The sequence below is a fragment of the Nematostella vectensis genome, chromosome 15, assembly GCF_932526225.1.
Source record: "Nematostella vectensis chromosome 15, jaNemVect1.1, whole genome shotgun sequence".
NCBI classification, from domain to species: domain Eukaryota; kingdom Metazoa; phylum Cnidaria; class Anthozoa; order Actiniaria; family Edwardsiidae; genus Nematostella; species Nematostella vectensis.
The window spans coordinates 10,424,716-10,444,705 of record NC_064048.1 but is presented as its reverse complement, the minus strand read 5'-3'; the positions used below and the strand labels follow the sequence as shown (position 1 = coordinate 10,444,705).

Here is a 19,990-nt window from a genome sequence, read left to right as displayed (position 1 = left end):
CACGGTAAATTGTCAACCTTGTGAGCTCAAAGTATTGTATATTAGTTTAGAAAGGTCAAGCGAATCTAAATTTAGCTTTTTTTGTTATTTTGTTAGAGTTTAATGTTTTCCTTGCTTATATACACTATAAAAACCATCCTTTCCCAATGTTATTGTAGCAGATAGGATTTAAGTGTCACTAAAATAACGAATATTCATATAATCGCACATCATAGCATTTTGTTGTCGATTTGCCTACAGCTTTTAGGCCACGTTCACGACTGACTTGTTTTTGATATTGTCTTCTTATGCCTATTGCACACGACATAACAACATGGACATAATGCCATAAAAGTAAAAAAAAACATTGTTTTTTCTCTTATGTCGTTATGTTCATGTCGTTATGTTGGGCTAATGTCAAAATGTCGAACCATTCACACTTGAACATATGAACATAAGGGTGCACGCACATATGTCGTTATGTCGTTATGCCATTATGTCGTTATGCCGTTATGTCATTATGCCGTTATGTCATTATGTCGTTATGTCGTTATACCGTTATGTCATTATGTCGTTATGTCACAGGTGTGCACCAGGTGTTACTGCAAGGTCGTTACGCAATTTTCGAATACTTCAAAACATATGCTGTATGTTCAAGATGACATTTTTACTTCTTTTTGTACTTTGTCGTATCATTTGTGGTACCAAGTACTTTGACGTATCAAGTTAGCAACCAAAAAATCCATTTGATGTATAACATAATTTTATCGTTGCTTAACAAGAAATCCAAAAGCACACAACCCTGGCCAACCTATGCAAACTTTGGTTTCACACATTCCTATCATTTTTTTGCAAAGCTATTTATGGTGCGGCAATTCATCGTGTGATTGTTTTTCCTGTTGTTGTTGTTGTTGTTGTTATTGTTGATGTTATTTTTGTTCCTGGTGTTGTTGTTTTTGTTGTTGTTTCTGCTATAGTGTTGTTGCTATTGTTGCTGTTCTTATTGGTAGTGTTGTTGCTATTGTTGCTGTTGTTATTGGTAGTGTTGTTGTCGTTCTATTGTCAAAGATTGAGCAGCTTTTGGGCTGTTATTATAAATTCTGTTTGTTAATTTACAGGGGAAAAATACTTATTAATGTCATCTTTTCTTTTTTCAATTGCTTTGGTAAATAAGATTTCTTTTCTTTTCAAAGGAGACAAGTGTGTGGGCCATCTCTGAATATTTGGAGTTTTTCTCTTGGACAAAGGTAAGAGGAATTGCTATCTTGCGAGCTCTTTGATTCTTCTAAACATTGATCCAGGGGGGATGCAAGTGGGGCATTTCCATCAATGGCTTCGATTGTACACTCTTTTTCAAGAACATCTAATACTCCTTCTCAGCCTTGACCTTAAATTTTCAGCAACCTCAGGCTACAATCAGCCTTGTTTTAAAACAGGTCTTAAAAAAATACTGCCCCAAAAAAAATTCATGGAGTCTATGCTTTAAACCCTAAATGCCATTGTTCAGGGTAGTTTTTACAGGAGTGACTATTTGATTTCCAAGCTGAGAATTATTCTAAAAAAATGCCCGTGAGGTCATTAGCATATCACAGACAAGACCGAAGCCATGACACGTTATTGACTGGACATACAGTGCGATAACATAGCGTATTTACCTGGGGTACAACATCACATTAAGGGGGTTATTAATCCAAGAGTGAAACCAATCAATCAGGGGGCTACAATCGACACAGGAGCCCGGTAGGTCATGAATCGTCATGTTTTCTGTTAGCACAGTACCAAGAAAAGTCCAGACAGTAAAACAACAATCTTATTGCGCTGCTCAGCATGTCAGCATTCATGCTCGCTGTGTTTTAGATCTCTGTGCTAAATTCCTTGCTGATAAGGCAGACTGATTACAGAAATCACGGTATTTAAACCATTACACACTTTGTGTTAAAATTTGTACACTAAGATCAGTGACATTATTCCAATTACCATAGAGATGGAGTATCTATATATACGCTACTCCTATACAAGCATTGTTCTTTAAGTAATTACTTTTCAAAAGACTTCTATATTCTAGCTAAGCGAAATTATTTTATAGTTTTCTTTTAAAGATTGGTGCAAATGCATAGACAATTCTTTCAAGGACAGTAATCTGTCGTCATGACTTATCGATCGTTTATGCATCATTCGTCCGTTAAGACTTTTGTTTTATTTACATTAACTTAGGGCGAAAAGCTTAAAAGTCGGCTTTGGCACGCTCCATCTTTCCGTTTGCACAAACGGAAAAGTTTTTCTATTTAAAAAAAAAAATTGAAAACACGCCTTTTCGTGTTTTTTTTTTTAATTTCCTTTTTGTTAAAATTTAATTAAGCATTGGCCTCACTGATGCAAAGAATGTCAACAAATAATAACAAAAACCGAAACCAAAGATGCTCGTCCGTTTCTGGAATTGCCTACCTGTGTAGATATTTAGGTACATTGTTAGCAATAAAATAAGTTATGTGTAGTTCCAGAAAATATCCATACCGTTAGGCTTTGCATCCTCGGGACGTGACGGTTTTCTTGCGCGTAAATCTTTGTATGAATAACAAGGAGCACAAAACTCCTGTGTGTTTGTGTAAAATACTAAGTGGGGAAAAATGAAGGATGTTGCCATAGTTGCTCTACAATACTTACTTGCTTTGTAAAGAGATGCAATTAAATTTATTTATAGGAAAACAAACCTTTTCATTTGCATTTAAATTTGACGGTTTTTCTATGAGCTTGTAAAAATAAATATGTATTCAGGAGATCCGCTTTAGGCAACGGCTAAATCTATATTACATGATACTCAGGTTATATATGATAAGATTACAATCGTTCAATTGTCACTTATAAAGTCTCAGGGGTTTGTTTGTCAAGAATGAAAATTCTTAAAGAAAAAATAAATGAAAAGCCGTTTTTGATGTGCTTATATCTTCTTTTCGATTCTTTTCTTTTCTTTTTTATTTTTATTTTTATTCAAGCTGCCGAGAATAAAATATTTCACGATTGCGGGCCAACCACGTTGTTCCCCTCACATCCCCCCCCCCCCCCCCCCCACCAACACCACCACCACCCACCACCCACCCCCACCTTCCCCGCTCAATACCGAGCCATTTCCATCGATTAACTAGCGAGTAACGGATTTGTTTTCAACCAAATATTGTGGATAGTTTTATTTGTAGTTTTATTGAAAGTATACCGTTATTATTTCTAATGCACTCAATAGCGAAGGAGGGCTGATGGACACTCTTTAAGAGGGATGTACTCTCCAGGGGCGGAGACAGGGGGTGGATGTCCTCCCCCCCTTTTTGAGTAAAAAAATGAAAAGTCACTTTGTTTGTAGCAAATAGCTTGATATTGCTGACGCGACAAATCCAATTCGGCATGAAGTATTGTATGATCTATGTAGTGACCTACCAAAAAACCACTTCATCAGTTATAATCAGTTATAAGCCGTCTATCCGGCCATTATTCACCCCCCCCCCCCCCATTTTAAAATCCTGGATCCGCCCGTGCCCTCTTCGCTCAAGCTTACGCCATTGTTTACGCCATTGTTTTTTTTTTGTTTACAAAGGCAACAACACTGACATTTTCCCTAAACTGTACAATCAATCTATGAGAATTTTACAAGATATCCGATTAATCGAGTTTCTTGCTGATTATACCCAGCCAGTGTCGGCCTCTTTCAGTTTATCTACGCATCTTATGGCCCTCCAGCTACAAATCAATTATTAACTGCAAGAAAAAAATCCATTAACAATTCTATACTAAGGTCTTGTCCGAATTCTAAATATTATCGGAATCACCGTGGGGCGCATGCGCGGAAGTGATAGGTTTTTGTTAATTTGAATAGGCTTGTAATCTGCTGTAATCTGTTAGAGAGCGAAAAAAAATGAAATGTTTTTTTAGTAACTACCGATGCAGCTAAAATTTCGGTCAGTTATGATTTTTTTTTTAGATTTAGGAATTGTACTTGAACAGACCTTTTTTACCCTGTTGAAACATACTATTTAGGGATTGATAAATCATACTTATCACCTTTCCTGATGATGATTGCCCTGAGAGATGGGGTATTATTAAACATTATGGGATAATCAGAAGTTGCACATTCCATTGATTGGCCTGGTTCAAAAGAAGCTGTGTGCATGTAATCTCATTTAAGCACTTCTGCTATTAACGCGTACAGTTTTTGGCATAAGCTCCTACTCTGTACGAGAACCAATTTTGTACAGTCTGTTCTTTAGACCAGGTAAGTTAGTTCTCATAACTGATTAATTCACCACAACTTAATTTATCCCCTGATGTTCTAAATGATCAGTAGTCAAAAAAGAGTTTTTGCGAATTTGAAACTATTCCGACGTATTAGCGCGCACTTTTGGTAAGTTAACTCTCCTTGTGGCAAAACAAAAAATGCAAAAAGAGACCCTGACAAAGAGTCGAGGATTAGAGTATAAATTGCTTCGAATAGATTTCAATTTGTAAGCTATCATTTCCAGCAGTATTTAGTTATCATTTTGTAGAAATAGGAAGAAAACAAGAACAATTTTGAATAGAGGAGAATAGAGTAGGAAAAAAATCACAAAAACAATAGCCTCTAAGTATACAACCATGAGAGAAACAGCTTATATATAAAACGGCAAGATTTTACCATGTGCGCAATGAAACTTTAAGTGCGTTTATTTGGGTTTCACATCGTAGAGAAGTGTTTTTATTAATATGCATGTGTTGCGACGAGAAAAAAAAGCAATTTTGTAAATTGCTTCAAGAGGTGTAATTGTTTTGGCCTTTTCGTGTGCCTTTTCCTTAGGTAACAGTTGACGAAATCCTTTTTTAGCCCACTTTGTAATTTTTTTCACATTAAGGGATTAAGTTTACTTGCGATCCGGGGTATTTTAACCTTGCATAGCAGAAACGCAGCTCTTATCTTTTCTGAGGTTTAAGGGAATGTTCTTGTAGGTTGAAACCATCGCATCTTTCCTGTTTATGTGGAATTAAAGCATTATATGTTCGCTGTTTTCCGGAGATGTGGCTGAGACCAAGGAAGGTGAATTTCTTTAGACCTATGCGGTTTGCAAATGCGTACTGCAGTGAGTAGATTGAGCTGAATAAAGAGCCACTAGGAAAAATCAAGTTGCAAGATTTGCAGTTTTATTAAAATCATTAATAAAAAAATAATCGAGCATATGATTCATTGTGATATGTTGCCAACAAAGAAAGGTTGCAATATTTTTCGCAGACCAAATACCCCCCCCCCCCTACAATCTACATTTTTGAATGGTCTCGAATTTATTTTGTGAATTAATATTTTTGCGATAGTAAAAGCCTTGAAAAAAGCTTACCGTGGTTGTGTTATTCTTAACATTTATTTCCAAAATTGACATTAAATTGAGATTGCAAGGAAGATTAAGATTTCTAATTACGTGAGAATTATAAAAGAAAATTTATCTAGGATCAAAAAAAATCTCGCGGCATTGGCTGCGAAATACTATTTTTTTCTGCTTCAGGATCAGATAAACAATGCACTCACAGCTGGGAACTGAAAATGCATCCAATTTTGATGACCATTACCTATTCATTATTTCTGCTATCAGAAATCTCAGGTATAACGATAGTAATTTGTTTATTATAAGTGGTCACAATGCTGATGGTAATCTATTTTTATTACACTCTATTAGAAGAACCTGGTGTTTGCATAAAGCACGAATTTACATGAAAAATCGTACAAACTACAAAATTTTACCATATTTACCTGAATATTAAAGCAAAAATGGCAAATACTCTATTAAAATTCACATGTATTTAAGCGACTGAGCCAAGGACGAAACTTTACTACGTTCCATCCTACAAACTCTTCGCAATGCACACTTATTCTAGTTTTTTTTAGATTGTTATAACTCATTTGGGACACGGGAACTTCACTTGGTTGTCTATGAATATTTCCTGAGAGATCACCAAAAAGAGTCGCAGATATTGTTCCATCATCAGAGAGCTTAGGTTACGAAAAACCGTTAAAAATGGTAAAAGGTACGTCTTTCATGCGGCGCTTATTTAGCTGGCATTGGTGAGAGCGTGGGAGAGCCGACAGAGTAAAAAAATGGCAAGTTTTCCCAAAATAAGGTCTGGTTAACTTCAGTAAGCTCGAATTTTTGCATAGAGGTTCCTTATGTTATGTAAACCAACATATCAAAAAGTGTTTTTTTTTCTAATGGATGCGTCTTCGAGATATGAGGCTTAAAGTGCAATTTTCAAATGTTTAAAGAATAAATTCTCCTCGTTTTTAGGGAGAAGTCGGGCTCTGATAAGAAATTAAGCCAACTTTGCTCGCTAATATCTAAATTACATATGTTCTAAATTTCTTTAAAATTTGGAATTAAGCTTTTGGTCAGAGGAACTCCTTGTATGCAGAATCTTGAGCTTATATATTGAGAATTGGAAAATTGAATGCCTTTGTCGGGAGAGCCCATCCGGCAAAACCTTTTATATTTGATAAACGAAAGAAGTAATCTGCATGTAGTGATCGTATGCGTTGCGGATTGACGAGTATACCGGGGCTCACGATAAAAACCCTGATAAAAACGCGCGATCTTGGTGGCTGTTATCAAATATTACATTTTAGGTATTTTAACTATTATTCTCCCCCACGAAGCCACCCCCCCTAACCAAACGAAACCATCCTCACTCCTCACCCACTTTTTTTTCGCTTATATAGTTGAGCCAAGTAAATTTTCTTGACGGTATTTCGTGGGATCGTTTTTTTGTAGAGTGCACAAACAAAAAAGGAAAAAAAAAATCATTTCCTCATACGACAAAAGTCTGTGTTATCATGTGTTTGCGAGAGAATTGCTATCAGGTGAGGAAATTAACTTCTCAAGTGCTTATTTTCGCCAATATCATATCAACTTCATATAAACACATATTTCTAGGGCGATATTTGTCTAATGTGGCGGTGAGGCAACCTCGTACAGTTTCATCTGCTCATTTGGTGACTAAGGTCAAAGATTCCCGCTCTTAGTAATAAGAGCCAAGGATTTCTCAATGATCTCTTACATTAGCACCTTCGGCATAAAGTTGCGTTTTTGAGGAGTACTTGTATGCATAAGCCGGCAAGTGCTTGGGATCAGCACTTTTACCAATTTACAGACAAATTTGTTGTTGCGCGACCTCGGCGAATCCAAAGTCCTTGTCTAGTTTGGGAATAGCGCGGTCAGACACAAGCTTTGGGGGCGGTTTGTCTGGTTTTGATTGTTTGGTTTGATTGACTACGCGCTATTCCCAAACGAAAAAAGGAATTTTCGATTCTGGGAGGTCGCGCAACAACGAATTTGGGTATATAACACATTTGACTTGAACACGTTTGACATTTGGCTGAGGGGGCGGTATAATGGCATTTACTTTTTCGGGTATAAAAGCAGTAGGTAGGAAAGAGTTTTAGCTTGCGACGAGTGGCTCTTAGAAGAGTGTACGGTTGCTCATATACAGTACTCTGAGATATTTGTCAAGGGGATGCCGAACTATAAGGTAACAAATAAATATCTCCTGTTTATACCTCCTTGAAATATCTCGTGTTTATTAACGTAGCAAGTAGCAGCAAGTAGGAAAGCGCCAAGAAAAATAACTTTCACTTGCTACGACTAGCTCTTAAGAGAGCATAGTTTCTCATAATACCGAGTTATTTGTCGATTTAAAAGGTTACCTGTGAAATATCTCATGTTTAAATAACGGTTTATTAAGGTTTTCTATACCACCCTATTATTATGTCTATAAAAAAACGTATTGTGGAGATTTCTTATTTACGACTCTATCCCATTTGCAGTTATGTGGATTTAGCTAGAGAGTATCACTCCTGTTTAAAAAGTCTCTATCAGCCGTGTTTTTCCTAGCGAAATGCGAAGTTAGAAAGCATCTTGTTTAATCGGGTGATTTGCGAAAGCTTTTGCAATATTTTTGATAGAATTAAATAAGTGGATTATATACTTTATTTTACAGCGCAATCAGTAAAACCGAGTAAAACCTTGAACACCTAAAATATGATTGGAAAGTTTATTATTCCCTAACGAATCAGATGCGAGAATTCAGACACTGAGACTTGTTGAGATATGTTTCTAGTTGACTGTTTGAATATCTCGCGAGTGATTGGTCGGGACAAACATTCCATACATATTTCCGGTGTTCACGATTTACTGGTCGCGCTGTAAGATGGCTATTTTGAACTTTTTTAGCTAATTTGTCTTAAAAAAATTGAATAAAACAACAACAAACGTATAACAAACTAGGCCTCACTCTTCAATTATGCCCAGTGTTCTTTTTCTCTAATAATTTATCTTTCTTATGAGCAGGAGAAATAATATTGAATTTAACTCACATAAATTTCTTTTATTTGAGAACAAGATTCCAGTGACGGAATTCCTTTTTTAGAACGTTTAAAGAGACAATTGCTTGAAGTAACTTATTAAGATGCATTATTTTGGGTAAAATTTGAATATATGCTGTAGGTTACATTGAAAAAGCATTTAAATTGTTAGGGTAGTTAACCATGTATTATTGAATTGTTCAATTAATGCACTTTTGTACTTTTCTGACATCGTCTCACCTCACTCTACCTGCTAGCCTCTCGAAGTCTTCTTTAAACTTCAACCACTAAGTCTCGGAATTTCACGCGAAGCTTCAATCGTCAATAAATTTTACACTACAAAGATATTTTGACATTCACAACAACATATCATTTTCCCATTCAAGCTTTTAAACATAGGTTTCAATTGGGAGAAGAGGCTGTAATACAAATTGTATCGTTTTAAGAAGAAGGCTAGTGATTTCCCGCCTCTTTTAATTGCCTTCTATTTGTTAAGTGCTTTATGCAAAATTAATCAGCCTTAATGTTTTAACTCGGATTCAATGGGTGGGAACAGGATTTTATTCTAAAACGATTTAAAAATTACAGACGAGTTTCCCAAGATTTCTCCAAATTGTTCATTGTTTTATCTGGGGAGTTCAAAACCTTCTCGTAAGCAGCGGCAGTGAAAGGTAAAACACATTCTACGGGCTAATAGTTCTTACTCATACGTTCTTTTGGCAAGCTACGAGGTACAAGCTACATTAATTTTTTTCTCTATTTTTGGTAACAAGGTACATTAGAACGTTTGTGTGCTTTTTCACCAAATGTAGCTAGAGTCATGGTGGATAGTGTTGGCCTCGATAAGGGAGACAGAATTTTGTATGAAAAGGACCTAGAATTTTCAAGATCAGGCGGAATAAGTTCTTATAAATCGTGGAACGTTTTGACAAACCAAGATCCCCCGCCCCTTAGCATGCTGGGAAAAGCGGGTATTTAGCCTCTGGAACCCTCGTCCCCAGGGTATCGTTTACCCAATTCAGTAAAAAAAATCGCAATAATAGCTTACAATATCATCGGATGAATTGGGTGATTTTCCCATTTTGTATTCCCTAGAAAAACTAAATGGCGGCTGACGGAGATTATTTAAATATCCCGTATGTTGAGATAGCGTATCCCGGCAGACCTTGCGGGATACAATTGCTCTGACGTTTTGTCTGCGGTAATCTCTTAATTGGCCTATCCTAATTGAAGCTTTTGCCCAATCTGCCACACCGGGTGAATTAATTCACGATAGGCAATAACTCACGATAGTTGGCAACTATTTGTAACCAACCCCCGAAACTATACTTTTTGTTCTTTGATTCTCTAGAGAAGAGAATAAAAATATGAGGTAAACATTAATAATTTAAAAACAGCGATCTCCTGCCCACAGCGCCGACGATTGATACAGCTTTTTTTTCCTGGGGATTTCTAAGCAGATTGCCTGATGTCTGTTTTTCCATAACCCATGCTAACTCTGACCTCGTCGAAGCATGTCAAACATTTAATTGATAGATGACTTAGTGTCAATGTGTGGGTTTGCGTTGTCATTGGTGTATCAAAAAGTCTGTATGTAATGTCATAATAGTTTTATTACCTTTAAAATGTCACGAAAACTCACTCTGTTTTCACTATCGATAATGAGCTTTTGGTCTTCATATTAATATATTGTATGAGCTTAAAAAAATGTTACTGGTACTACCTTGAGACAAGACGAAGTATTTAAAAGGTAAAACTTGTTCAGGTTTTATTTTTTTATTTTTTTCTGTTTCTCTTATTTAACCTTTTCTTTTCTGACCACACGCGAACACTCTTCGAACCGCTGGTTTAACTGTTGCAAACTTATGTTGGTTTAAGCTATCAGACTCATTTTATTTCCCACGATTTCACACCTAACTGGTGCCTAAACCACCGCAGAGTCAACCTCATCAATTAACTGGTTTATTTTACTGTATATAAACGATAACATTTGTTTGAAGCTATCTTTTACTTGAACGCAGACCTTTCTGGGCGTTTGTGAATTAACTACAGATTCCCTGTTGTAAAGACATGGGATACAATAACAGGGGAACGGTAAAAACCCGCTGTGTGCCCCTATCTTGCTGACTAGAATAAACCCAGCATATCTATAGCATTCTAATGTTTATTTTCTATGAATTTATTTTCACAGCAAGACGGTAACACGGGTCTTGGAATCGATTTCTTACACTCTAGAACATGCAAGAACATTCTCGAATATGTACATTTAACAGTATTTTGTGATTATTTTCAGCTTCCAATTCCGATGAAGCAGTTGTTATTGAAGGTCTTCACATTATGGCAAATCTACCTTCTCACTTCTGCACAAAAGTAAGCATTTCTTATTTCTAATGACCACTCCTCGTTTGGATCATTTTTTTCTTTACGACTCGTCCAACTTGGCTCTCATAATATTGTTCTGGTGGCGATCCCACCCCTCCCCCACCCCTCCCCCCTACTGGGGTCGGATACCCCCTTCTTCGAACACATTTCAGAGCTAGTTTTTGTCAAATAACATTTGATTTGCACTCTTAAGTTTGTAAGGGGCTCCATCATCCTTACTTGCCAAATTCAATCGTTAAAAATGCCAATAAATTTTTGTATACCTAGGATGGCAAAATGGCGGCTAACAGAACCTATTTAATTCTCATTACCCTTCCTCTACCTCCCATTGCTTCTTCTTCATAACTAAAAGATTAATATAATCCTCCTTGATATCTTTTCCCCCTTTTTTCTCAAAATCTTTGAAATTCCTTTCTTTCACATTTTTTCGAATCCCATCAATTCTTTCCCTTCATTTCTCATTGCCTTTCCTACCTATATAGACCCAATGGGCTAACGGTGTTTGTAGCTTGTCGGCACCCAATTCAGATTATGTGTTGATTCCTTTGGGTGGATTTTTTTGTTCATTTTCTCATACACTCGGTCGACTGAGAAATTGTACAATTTTATCCACCCAAGAAAATCCACCCAAAGTAATCATAACATGATTTGAATTGGGTGGGAACATGATGTAAACACAGTTAGCCGATTGGTTATATTACATCTCTCACCGTTATTTAATTAAGCTACATAGACACTAGCTTTGGTTTTTTAATTTTTTAATTTAATCTGAATGTCGGTTATCGGTAAATGCCATGCTGCGCTTTGTAGAAACTGGAATCTTACTTTTCTTCTTCATTCTCACTGCTTTAGAAATGAAACTCTCGTCTATGACAGAATCTTCAATGACTCTGCCGCTGACAATAATAACCTGAGACCGCAGCAACAGTAGGTATCACGTGGTTTGCTACGATATCACGTGATCAATTTACGTTTCACTTGACCTGCACGTCATTCGATATCACGTGATCAATTTATTCATTCGTTTCACTTGACGTGCACGTCATTCGATATCACGTGATCACCAAGACAGCCGTTCGTGCAGCTGTCATTAATTTCTACTCTTCAATGTCTGTTGGAAGCATTTCAGAATTCTTCATAACAACTTTTTGTCTGCACACCATGTTAAAAGCTTATTAAGCATTTCAATACTTTCTTGGTGTGGATATTTCTTCATTTCTTCCCTCTTCGCCAGCCTCATCCTTTACCTGATAATATTTTTAAGCAGCAGGCCTCTACTTGAATTTTCAACACATATCATTCAATCCTGTTTCAAGACTGACGGGTTTTTTCGTTCGGTCATCAATTCAATTTGGACATTACACACCATATTTGGGAGCCCGCTATATATGTGTTGCTTTTTTATCGCCCTACAACTGTGTACGTCGGGAGCTTCCATGGAAACTTGCAGGAATTCGGGTTAACTATGATTTTGCTTGCAGCCATTTTGAAAAAGAGACTCGGACCCTAGAATTCCTAAAACCCTTAAATTCAAATTTTTGCATGGCCCACCTTATTTCATTAAACAATTTTTTGGCTTGGGAACTGGCGTTTTTCACAGAAATCCAACCAAGTCAGCAAATGAGACATCACCCACGCCTCTTCAGCCTTCATCACGCGGCGATGATCACGTTTTACCAGACGTCTCGTACGTATTACGCATGCGTGATCACGTGCATGAGTAGTGTATTGTTATTTTGAATTGTGCTGGTCACATGCACACATAGACTCGACCATTCACTATTGTTTAAAAATAAAAATATTTATTGTTAGATCTAATGAATGAATTCTCAAGTGCAACCTTATTGGAAATTGTATAAGATTGTTTGAAATTACCCTGTTAACAGAGCCTTTCTTTCTAATGAGGGTTAATCGTCAATGATTACCGTCACGAATATAGGGGTCGCATCCTTGTGTCATTAATATGGGTTAAAGGACCGATAAATACGGTCATGAAATAAAAAAGATTGCAACATCAAGTACGCAACGTTAGTCAATGGCAATCCATGGCAATTGACTACCGTGGATTGCCATGTGTTGCCATTGGCAAGTCATGGCAGTCCATGGTAGTGAGTGACAAGTCATGGCAATCCATGGTAGTGAGTGACAAGTCATGGCAATCCATGGTAGTGAGTGACAAGTCATGGCAGTCCATGGTAGTGAGTGACAAGTCATGGCAATCCATGGTAGTGAGTGACAAGTCATGGCAATCCATGGTAGTGAGTGACAAGTCATGGCAATCCACAGTAGTGAGTGACAAGTCATGGCAGTCCATGGTAGTGAGTGACAAGTCATGGCAATCCATGGTAGTGAGTGACAAGTCATGGCAGTCCATGATAGTGAGTGACAAGTCATGGCAATCCATGGTAGTGAGTGACAAGTCATGGCAATCCATGGTAGTGAGTGACAAGTCATGGCAATCCATGGTAGTGAGTGACAAGTCATGGCAGTCCATGGTAGTGAGTGACAAGTCATGGCAGTCCATGGTAGTGAGTGACAAGTCATGGCAGTCCATGGTAGTGAGTGACAAGTCATGGCAGTCCATGGTAGTGAGTGACAAGACATGGCAGTCCATGGTAGTGAGTGACAAGACATGGCAGTCCATGGTAGTGAGTGACAAGTCATGGCAATCCATGGTAGTGAGTGACAAGACATGGCAATCCATGGTAGTGAGTGACAAGTCATGGCAATCCATGGTAGTGAGTGACAAGTCATGGCAGTCCATGATAGTGAGTGACAAGTCATGGCAATCCATGGTAGTGAGTGACAAGTCATGACAGTCCATGGTAGTGAGTGACAAGTCATGGCAATCCATGGTAGTGAGTGACAAGTCATGGCAGTCCATGATAGTGAGTGACAAGTCATGGCAATCCATGGTAGTGAGTGACAAGTCATGGCAATCCATGGTAGTGAGTGACAAGTCATGGCAATCCATGGTAGTGAGTGACAAGTCATGGCAATCCATGGTAGTGAGTAACAAGTCATGGCAGTCCATGGTAGTGAGTGACAAGTCATGGCAGTCCATGGTAGTGAGTGACAAGACATGGCAGTCCATGGTAGTGAGTGACAAGTCATGGCAGTCCATGGTAGTGAGTGACAAGACATGGCAGTCCATGGTAGTGAGTGACAAGACATGGCAGTCCATGGTAGTGAGTGACAAGTCATGGCAATCCATGGTAGTGAGTGACAAGTCATGGCAGTTAATAAGAGTATCGAATAATAATAATAGACTCTCTACCCTAATGGGGCTGTTTAGCAGTTAACTTGCCGAGTAGCCAAACCTGCATGTTCTAGTGCTACCAACACACAAAGGGTGATTGAAATCACTGAGTGCAATTTCTTCCGCGTTTTGGCAATGCTCCCTTTATCAGCATTCTGATGAATGAAGGTTCTATTGCCGCCACGTCGTAGAATTAACGCTCAGCAACTTCACACAGTTTTCTACATTTCTTAGCTTCTCAACAACCAATGCCTATCATTGACACTACTACTGTATAATGTACTCTGCTGACGCAGAGTTTTCCTGTGTTATAGGATTGAAGCCACCAGCGGCTATCGCCTAAAGTATGAGGAGTACGTTATTCCGGGTAGAAATGTCTCCAGATTGCTGGGGAAAGTCTTCGAGAAATATGACAAAAGAGTGCGGCCATTCTACGGCAGTAAGTCATAATATATCAGTACAAAGGGTAGGGAGATATCGATTTCTTCATCAACAAGGCCATTGTAAAATGTACATTCCCTACTTACAGAAGTTTTTATCTTTCGCAGTTAAGCCCCTACAGGTGTCGCTTGACATGTTGATCCTGTCATTTGGCGAGCTGAGAGAAGCAAGTATGGTAAGGGAAGCTAATATAATCGTCATCATAACCATTATTTACATTATCAACATCATCACCATTAACATCGTCATCATCATCATCATCACCACCACCATTAGGATACCATCCTCATCATCACCATCATAAACACCACCATTAACATCACCATCATCATAACCATTAACATTACCATCATCATTACCGTAACCATCAACATCACCATCATCATCACGAACACCCTTTCTTGTGTTCCAGGAGTATAGTGTAGACATGTACCTGGGGCAGTTCTGGCAGGACCCACGCCTCGCGTTTGGTCTTGACCGGTACATCATCCTCGGAGGTGAAGCCACTGACAAGCTTTGGGTCCCAGACACGTTCTTTGTCAATTCCATGGAGAGTAAACTTCAGTCCATGATGTTTACCAACAAGAAAGTGTGGATTAGCCTTATGAATGGAACTCTTATGCTGAGCGCAAGGTAAATAATTGTATACAGGTTACCGAATAGTGCATTACAAATGTGCTAAATCAAGAGTATGATGTAAGAGTACGAATCCCCCATATTAGGGTATGTTCCAATTATTGTCGTCCTTTTAAGTTATTTTTAGAACAAACAGCTATCTTTAGTTAAAGCGCCCAAGAGACTCTTATTGGTCGTGCATTTGCTGTGTCGTTGTACTTAAAGTACTTTTTTAAGTTTTGTTTCATATTTTTTAATGGAAATGGCCTGTGAAGTGTCTTGTAAAGGAATAAGTCCTTGAAGTGAGTTCCGTATTTTGTAGCTTGCTTTAGTTTCGTTTCTATGATTACTCATTCAGACTAGTCTGTCAATGACTTTTAAACTTGGAAAAATGATGTTTTTCACAAGCCAAAACAACGCGAGAAATCTCTTTGAAGTCCCCACATGGCCGACTTACCCAAAATAGATTCAAATATGACGTCATCGCTCGGAGCCTATGGTGTTGCATTTCTATAGCACAAAACCCACACCTACGCTTCATTGCATGTTGTAACCCGACAGTAAAGATACAGACTGCTCCAAGCAGTTTACAATGTGTGATTTATTTGGTTAACTTGGAAGGCTAGGGACAAGCTGTAAATAGTCTGCCTAGGCGTGGTGTAGACAAGGTATAAGTCAACACAAGGTTGAAAGAGTGTGCCGTACGCTTCTAGAGCTTATAGAATATGAGTGTTAGTTAATGTGTAACCAGGTTGCAGATGTTACCACAAGCCCGGGTTCCCAGAGGTCCTTTTACGTCCCTGCTATATACAGGTTAATCCGAGAGGACGAGGGATTCAAGTCCCCACTTCAGACCTCTGAAAAAAAAAAACCATGCTGAACTTACTTGGGATTCAACCCGGTCTCTGGCTTATATGTCGATCTACCACTCCTTTGTTATTGTTTATTATTAAAAAAAATCAGCGGTTTATTCGCAAGAAAACTTCAACATAACAATCTACGAATGAATTCTGATATGTTATTGACGATATTTTATTGAAAATATCTTGCTTACTTGCTTGAATTAGCCGATGGAAATGGATGCTTTATGTGACTCGCACTTAAGCGGGAGCATAAAATGGCAGCGTGATTGGAGTGGGCGGATTCACCGTGTCAGTGATGTCATGACTGAATTGTGGTTTCCCTTTTCTAGGTTAGTGACCAGAAACTCGTGCAAGTTTGATCTTCGTAACTATCCCCTGGACCAGCAAACATGCCATGTTGCCTTTGAGAGCTGTAAGTACGCTCACACTTTCTCCATTTCCTCAAACGTTTTGTTTTTATTGAATCAACATATGCATTAACAGGTGCGTACCCAGAATTGGCTGAGGGGAGGGGGAGGGGGAGGGGTGCGCAGTCCTAGTTATCATATGGAAAAAGCACAGTATTTGAAGACTTCTTAATAAGAAAAGACCCGGTTTTTGGCCGTAAAGGAGGCTGCGCAGGGTGCGCGTGTACGCGCCTGCAACAATGACCTTCAAGTATTCCATTCTTACCTTTGTTCACCCCCGGTCTGTTTCAGTCTCGTATGACAACAATGGCCTTCAAGTATTCCATTCTTACCCTCACTTACCCCCGGTATGTTTCAGTCTCGTATGACAACAGTGACCTTCAAGTATTCCATTCTTACCCTCACTTACCCCCGGTCTGTTTCAGTCTCGTACGACAACAATGACCTTCGAGTATACCATTCTTACCCTCACTTACCCCCGGTATGTTTTAGTCTCGTACGACAACAATGACCTTCAGTTCAGCTGGCGCAAGAAGGAAGTCGGTAGCGAAATATGGGTGTATGACAGACAGATGGCCCAGTTCGATATCGTAAGCGCCAAGAGATTTCTCAAACACAAGATCTTCCATTCAGGTAAAGACCCTTTTTGAATTTGTGCTATTTGATTACATGTAACTGGACAAAGTGTACGAGTTGGAAAGTTTTTAATGCAGTTAATATATTTTGCGAACTCGCATCCACGATTTACAGACTTGATAGAAAATAATGTTTTACCTGTTCAATCCGTTGCAGATCAGTTCTTAGACAAGTTCTATTTGCTGCAGATCAGTTCTTAGACATGTTCTATTCGTTTTAGATAAGTTGTTAGACATGCTTTATCCGTTGCAGATTAGTTCTTAGACTTTTTCTGTCCGTTGCAGATCAGGTCTTAGACATTTTCTATCGGTTGCAAATCAGTTCTTAGACATGCTCTATCCGTTGCAGAATAGTTCTTAGACATGTTTTATCCGTTGCAGATCAGTTCTTAGACATGTTTTATCCGTTGCATATCAGTTCTTAGACATGTTCTATTCGTTACAGATCAGTTCTTAGACATCTTCTATCCGTTACCGATCAGTTCTTAGACATGTTCTATTCGTTGCAGATCAGTTCTTAGACATGTTCTATTCTTTGCAGATCAGTTCTTAGACTTAATCTATTCATTGCAGATCAGTTCTTAGATATGTTCTATAGGTTGCAAATCACTTCTTAGACATGTTCTTCTGGTTGCAGATCAGTTCTTAAGCATGTTTTTCCGTTTTAGATCAGTTCTTAGACATGTTTTTATCGGTTGCAGATCAGTTCTTAGACATGTTCTATCCGTTGTAGATCAGTTCTTAAACATGTCTTATAGGTTGCAGATCAGTTCTTGGATATGTTGTATCCGTTGCAGATCAGTTCTTAGAAATGTTCTATTCGTTGTTGATCAGTTCTTAGACATGTTTTATCGGTTGCAGATCAGTTCTCGGGCCTGACGGCGACCATCGTGTTTCAGCGCCGCTCGGCGTACTACGTATTCCAGATGTACATCCCGTGCGTCTGTATTGTGGCCATCTCTTGGGTGAGCTTCTGGATTAACCACGAGGCCGTGCCCGCTCGCGTCGCGCTCAGTATCACTACTGTGCTTACCATCAGTTACATGCGCGGGTCTGTGAACGCCGGGATGCCCAGGGTATCGTACCTCAAGAGTATCGACTATTTTCTGCTGGGCTCCTTCGTGTTCATCTTCATGACTTTGATAGAGTACGTGCTAGTATTGAAGTATTCGCGGAGGGAGAAGTTTAAAGCGGAAAACAAGAAGAAGTGCATCACGCCCGATGATGATGCGGGTGACTCGGTTAGTATGATGATGCGGGTGACTCGGTTAGTATGATGATGCGGGTGACTCGGTTAGTATGATGATGCGGGTGACTCGGTTAGTATGATGATGCGGGTGACTCGGTTAGTATGATGATGCGGGTGACCCGGTTAGTATGATGATGCGGGTGACTCGGTTAGTATGATGATGCGGGTGACTCGGTTAGTATGATGATGCGGGTGACTCGGTTAGTATGATGATGCGGGTGACTCGGTTAGTATGATGATGCGGGTGACTCGGTTAGTATGATGATGCGGGTGACTCGGTTAGTATGATGATGCGGGTGACTCGGTTAGTATGATGATGCGGGTGACTCGGTTAGTATGATGATGCGGGTGACTCGGTTAGTATGATGATGCGGGTGACTCGGTTAGTATGATGATGCGGGTGTCTCGGTTAGTATGATGATGCGGGTGACTCGGTTAGTATGATGATGCGGGTGACTCGGTTAGTATGATGATGCGGGTGACTCGGTTAGTATGATGATGCGGGTGACTCGGTTAGTATGATGATGCGGGTGACTCGGTTAGTATGATGATGCGGGTGACTCGGTTAGTATGATGATGCGGGTGACTCGGTTAGTATGATGATGCGGGTGACTCGGTTAGTATGATAATGCGGGTGACTCGGTTAGTATGATGATGCGGGTGACTCGGTTAGTATGATGATGCGGGTGACTCGGTTAGTATGATGATGCGGGTGACTCGGTTAGTATGATGATGCGGGTGACTCGGTTAGTATGATGATGCGGGTGACTCGGTTAGTATGATGATGCGGGTGACTCGGTTAGTATGATGATGCGGGTGACTCGGTTAGTATGATGATGCGGGTGACTCGGTTAGTATGATGATGCGGGTGACTCGGTTAGTATGATGATGCGGGTGACTCGGTTAGTATGATGATGCGGGTGACTCGGTTAGTATGATGATGCGGGTGACTCGGTTAGTATGATGATGCGGGTGACTCGGTTAGTATGATGATGCGGGTGACTCGGTTAGTATGATGATGCGGGTGACTCGGTTAGTATGATGATGCGGGTGACTCGGTTAGTATGATGATGCGGGTGACTCGGTTAGTATGATGATGCGGGTGACTCGGTTAGTATAAGGAGAAGGTTTGCAGTCCAGGGAGGGGGAAAGGCGTGGTATATCCTTGCAGTTATGATGCAGGAATATCTTGTCAGTGGTGAAGTGGGAGTTTCCCATCTGGGAAGAATTGATGGTGAAGGGGGAGGGGTGTATCATCAGGGAAAGAATTAAGTGTCCTGTCTGTCGGGAATGGTGGTTATTTGGATTTTATTATTAGAGGGTGACGGTATCCTGTCGTGGGAGAGGCGAGGATGTCCAATTAGGGAAGCAATTGGGTGCCTTGTCAGGGGATGTGTAGGGATATCCCTTCATGGGAGGAGTGATGGTATTCTGTCGGATGGGGTAAGGATGTCCGGACGGAGGAGGAATTGGGTGCCTTGTCAGGGGAGGAGTAAGGATGTCCCTTAAGGAGAGAAGTGACAGTATGCTGGCAGATGAATAAGAAAGGTATCGGGGGGATCAAAAGGATCGGAAACGGGTTTTTTAAAGCCTTAAAGAGGCAGGGTGTGGATGAAAATTGTGTCCTGCTAGAAAAATAGAGACTAGCGATTGAGTTCTGGGCAGACGAGGAAAAGCATAATGGGGAAATTATTATTCTTTTAAAGGGAATTCATGTAAGGATCGTATAAGAATAAGAAAGCAAAACTACTCAAATTATTTGTATGTTCAATATAATATTTAAAAATATTCTGTTTAA

General features: G+C 39.4%; 2 protein-coding genes across 18 annotated transcripts in view; both read left to right on the top strand.

Moving 5' to 3' along the window:
• Positions 1 to 19,990, top strand: part of LOC5503197 (gamma-aminobutyric acid receptor subunit beta-like) — a 31,815-nt gene that overhangs the window by 10,698 nt on the left and 1,127 nt on the right. For 4 of the 17 annotated variants that reach the window (XM_032371493.2, XM_032371494.2, XM_032371495.2 and 1 more), the window contains exons 2-11: positions 1,173 to 1,226; positions 10,635 to 10,711; positions 11,576 to 11,650; positions 12,324 to 12,410; positions 14,297 to 14,421; positions 14,531 to 14,598; positions 14,836 to 15,056; positions 16,231 to 16,313; positions 16,801 to 16,941; positions 17,805 to 18,184. In XM_032371493.2, coding sequence (XP_032227384.2) covers positions 1,173 to 1,226; positions 10,635 to 10,711; positions 11,576 to 11,650; positions 12,324 to 12,410; positions 14,297 to 14,421; positions 14,531 to 14,598; positions 14,836 to 15,056; positions 16,231 to 16,313; positions 16,801 to 16,941; positions 17,805 to 18,184 — 1,311 coding nt within the window. Of the gene's footprint in view, positions 1 to 1,172; positions 1,227 to 1,571; positions 1,720 to 4,111; positions 4,241 to 7,418; positions 7,510 to 9,968; positions 10,092 to 10,634; positions 10,712 to 11,575; positions 11,651 to 12,323; positions 12,411 to 14,296; positions 14,422 to 14,530; positions 14,599 to 14,835; positions 15,057 to 16,230; positions 16,314 to 16,800; positions 16,942 to 17,804; positions 18,185 to 19,990 lie in introns of those variants that run through there. The other 13 variants (XM_048722440.1, XM_032371496.2, XM_032371497.2 and 10 more) reach the window with 13 other exon arrangements.
• On the top strand, positions 12,417 to 14,290 carry LOC125560623. Its single transcript, XM_048722446.1, has 2 exons — positions 12,417 to 12,765; positions 12,823 to 14,290. Exon 2 carries the CDS (start codon positions 12,826 to 12,828, stop codon positions 13,537 to 13,539), a length of 714 nt encoding a protein of 237 aa, XP_048578403.1. The 5' UTR covers positions 12,417 to 12,765; positions 12,823 to 12,825; the 3' UTR covers positions 13,540 to 14,290.

Coding starts and splice junctions, on each gene's coding strand:
- LOC125560623 (XM_048722446.1), top strand. CDS start 12,826: ATGGTAGTGAGTGACAAGTCATGGCAATCCATGGTAGTGAGTGACAAG.